This window comes from Octopus bimaculoides, chromosome 20 (assembly GCF_001194135.2).
Source record: "Octopus bimaculoides isolate UCB-OBI-ISO-001 chromosome 20, ASM119413v2, whole genome shotgun sequence".
In the NCBI taxonomy this organism is placed as follows: domain Eukaryota; kingdom Metazoa; phylum Mollusca; class Cephalopoda; order Octopoda; family Octopodidae; genus Octopus; species Octopus bimaculoides.
In genome coordinates this window covers 42,011,650-42,015,498 of record NC_069000.1, presented here as the reverse complement: position 1 = coordinate 42,015,498, position 3,849 = coordinate 42,011,650, and the positions used below count along the sequence as shown (strand labels likewise).

Below are 3,849 nucleotides of genomic sequence, written 5' to 3'. Positions count from 1 at the left end.
TGTTTGTCCCCCCAACATCGCTTCACAACCGATGCTGGTGTGTTTACGTCCCCGTAGCCTAGCGGTTCGGCAAAACAGAGCGAGAGAATAAGTACTAGGCTTAGAAAGAATAAGTCCTGGAGTCGATTTGCTCGACTAAAGGCGGTGCTCCAGCATGGCCGCAGTCAAATGACTGAAACAAGTAAAAGAGTATACATACACACACACACACATATAGTGTATTTTGAAGACAGTACGATGTGATTTGAGAGAGATCTGACTGTATTTTATAACAGGTCGAGCAATAGCGTGGAGGCCCTCGCATTTAACCACCTGTATTTCTACACTGTAGTAAAGTAGAGCATTAATATTGAACGCGAAGGCAAGTAGAATGGTGGTTAAGGTATCTCGAAGTGGATGTTATGTTGCGTTCCTGTACTAAGCACTTCATTTCTCTCCCGCTTCCTTTTTGTACTTGTATCTCTCTTTCACCCCGTCGAGGGTGGGGGTGGGGGCTATGGTAGAAGACACTTGGCCAAGGCGCCGTGCATAGAGTCAGATCCCAAAACCACATGGCTGCAAAGCGAGTTTCTTAACCACTCACCTATGTTTATCATATTATTTTTAAATGTATTTTTATTACGTTTTAAATTTTTCAAAGTCCTTTCTGATCGTTTGTATTTCTTCGTTTAACCAGGGTTTTGATCATCATGTCAGAAATGAACATAACATGTGGGCGTACATATTTTTCCTTATCCACCTGGAAAGTCAGAAAAGCAGCGATTACACAGCTTTAGAGCTTTTTGTACACAAACTGGTAAGGGATCTCTTGATATTGTTGTATTTTATTTCATCTCCTAAATTTCCTCGTCATTAAGTTAGCAAGAGTAAAATGGTCAATAAAAATGAACGGTAAAGGAAGATTAAAATGTCGATTGAATCTGTCCCAATGTATTACTGGTATTTCTTTTAATGATAGCAAGGTGTGTTTGAAGTCATGAAATACAATTTATGAAATTTCAAAGATACGAAAACGAAAATCAAGATTTCTTTTCATATTGAAATTTTGTTAAGACGTCTATTACGTAACGTGAGTGCTAACGAGAGATTCCTTTCAACCAACAACCACATTGAATGTCCTACAATGAGCACCTATTGCCGACGACCGTAATGACTGACCTAAGCAGAGAAGATAAAAATATTACATTTAAAACACTGAGGCCCTACACATATTGAGCTACAACCTCGCCTGAAACCAGTTGTAGTGGAACTATGTCAGTGACCAGGTCACAAATAGTGTAACGAAAAATAAATGGGTGTCATTTTTCAGTTTTTTTTATTACTTTGCCTTTCATCCTTTTGGGGGTCGATAAATTAAGTACCGGTAAAGCACTGGTCAATGTAATCGACTAGTACCCTTCCCAAAAATTTCAGGCCTTCTGCTTTTAGTAGAAAGAATTATTATTATCATCATCATCATCATCATCATCATCGTCATCATCATCATCATCATCATCATCATCATCGTCATCATCATCATCATCATCATCATTATTATTATTATTATTATTATTATTATTATTATTATTATTATTATTATTATTATTATTATTACGGTGAGCTGGCAGAATCGTTAGCACGCTGGACGAAATGCTTAGCGGTATCTCACCTGTTGCCACGTTCTGAGTTCAAATTCCACCGAGGTCAACATTGCCTTCCTTTCGGGGGTGATTAAAATAAGTACCAGTTATGTACTTCCAAAAATTTCAGGCCTTGTGCCTACAGTAGTAAGGATTATTATTATTATTATTAATATTGTTGTTGTTGTTGTATTGTCTTTGCACAGCTTCTAACGCTGGAGATGTATTACAATGTCAGCTGTCCAAGGCAACACCCCTTATTTTTCGAGCACCCTCTGGAGTATTCGAGCGGTTCCAAGGAGTACTATTTTCTGCGAGTGCTCCACCCTCATTGCAGCCCCTATTTGTTCCATGTAATTCTTGAGATTTTTGCTCACTGTTCCCAGGGCTCCGACAATTATTGGTACTACTACCACCTTTTCCATCGACCACAACTGCTTAACTTCCCAAGCTAACCTGTCATATCTCTCGACTTTTCTTTCTTCCATGTCGCATACCTTGTTGTCAGCTGGACATGCTTTATTATTATTATTATTATTATTATTATTATTATTATCGTTGTTGTTGCTGCTGTTGTTGTTGTTATTTATCTACTTGTTTATTTCTTCCTACAGAAGGAGAAAGAAAACTTTGATTTCATTCCCCTTAATCGTGCTTTGTGTCTGTCCACATCTGATTTGGACTCAACAGAATCCAAAATAGATGAACTGCTCCATCACGTGACAGCTATCTCTCATAAACAACAAGAACATGTGAGTTGTTCACTTTCACACCCTTTGTGTTTCTCCCAATTAACTTGTATTCACATACACATGATGTAATGCGATCGTTGACTGCATAAGCAAAGCCAGTCACATGCGCGCTGGATTATATATTGTGATAGCCTATTATTGCAGGACGCGTGTATGAGTGAGTAATTATGTATGCTTGTGTGTGTGTGTGTGTGTGTGTTAATGCATATGTGTTTGCATATATATATGTGTGTGTATGTAAAGAGAGAGAGAGGGGGAATGGATGGATGGACGGACAGATAGATAGACAGGCAGACAGACAGACAGACAAATAGACAGACAGATAGATAGACAGATAGATAGATAGATAAATAGATAGACAGACAGACAAACATAGATAGATAGATAGATAGATAGATAGATAGATAGATAGATAGATGCAGAGAGGTAAATCAAATATATGCATGTATATATACAAATATTTTTAGTATATATTCATCATATGTATGTCTGTATAAGCAAACATATATATATATATATATATATATATAAGCAAAATAATTGAGATTCAGATGAATTAGGTACTTAGGTTGAAGCACCAAAAATTAGAGCGGTATTATCCGTAAAACTTCAAAATAAGGTGAATAAAATCAAAATAAGCAACAGGATATCCAGAATCAGTGACAAACTGTGACACTAACAAATTTTTTTCCTGGTGTCTTAGAAGCTTCTAAGCTGAAGTGAAAACAGCATGGACTACGTCTGTCTTCTTACCCTCTTAGAGGATCTAAGTAAAATTATACAATGGGTTTCCGACTGATTAAATAAATTCTACTTATTTATTTATGCAGCTGATGATGATAACCCTGCATTTAAATTGATGTAATGATTGCATTGCTCAATTAAATGGATCCGCTTGAAACGGTCGTACTGCACCATCACTGGATATCCTGTTGTTTATTTTGATTTTATTCCCCATATATGTGATATATAGATAGATAGATTTCTTTTATTAGCTACACAGGGCTCAACATAGATAGGAAAAATACAATGTAGAGTTTTTTCTTTTCGATGGGGACGAAAATAAGGTTTAAAAAATGAAAATAGGGATAACGATGAAAAAGCATTGAGAATACGTTTGGGGTATGTACAAAAAAAATATTACAAAAATTTCCCAATAAATGGGGAGGTTATCCGTGGAAAGAAAAACCTACGGAAAAGACCACGGTAACCTCGGTCCTTAATGTTACAATTTGTAAAATAAAATTACTTTTATTTATGAAAGAAACGTAAGTAACTCTCTGTTTACAAAATTTTAACTGTTCTATAGAATCATGTTCAAAGTGGTTTCTTTCTATCTATCTATCTATCTAGATAGATAGATAGATAGATAGATAGGTTTCTTTATTAGCCACACAGGGCTCAACACAGAGGGGACAAAATACAAATGTAGAGTTTTTCTTTTCGAGGGGGTCGAAAACAAAGCAGAAAAAAAAAAC

At 36.2% G+C, this 3,849-nt stretch overlaps 1 protein-coding gene across 1 annotated transcript in view; it reads left to right on the top strand.

The window, feature by feature from the left end:
• The window catches only part of LOC106873492 (inositol 1,4,5-trisphosphate receptor type 3), a 228,934-nt gene that overhangs the window by 213,218 nt on the left and 11,867 nt on the right, over positions 1 to 3,849 (top strand). Inside the window, 2 exon segments of the mRNA XM_052974976.1 lie at positions 677 to 796; positions 2,234 to 2,371. Of these exon segments, the coding sequence (XP_052830936.1) occupies positions 677 to 796; positions 2,234 to 2,371 (258 nt within the window).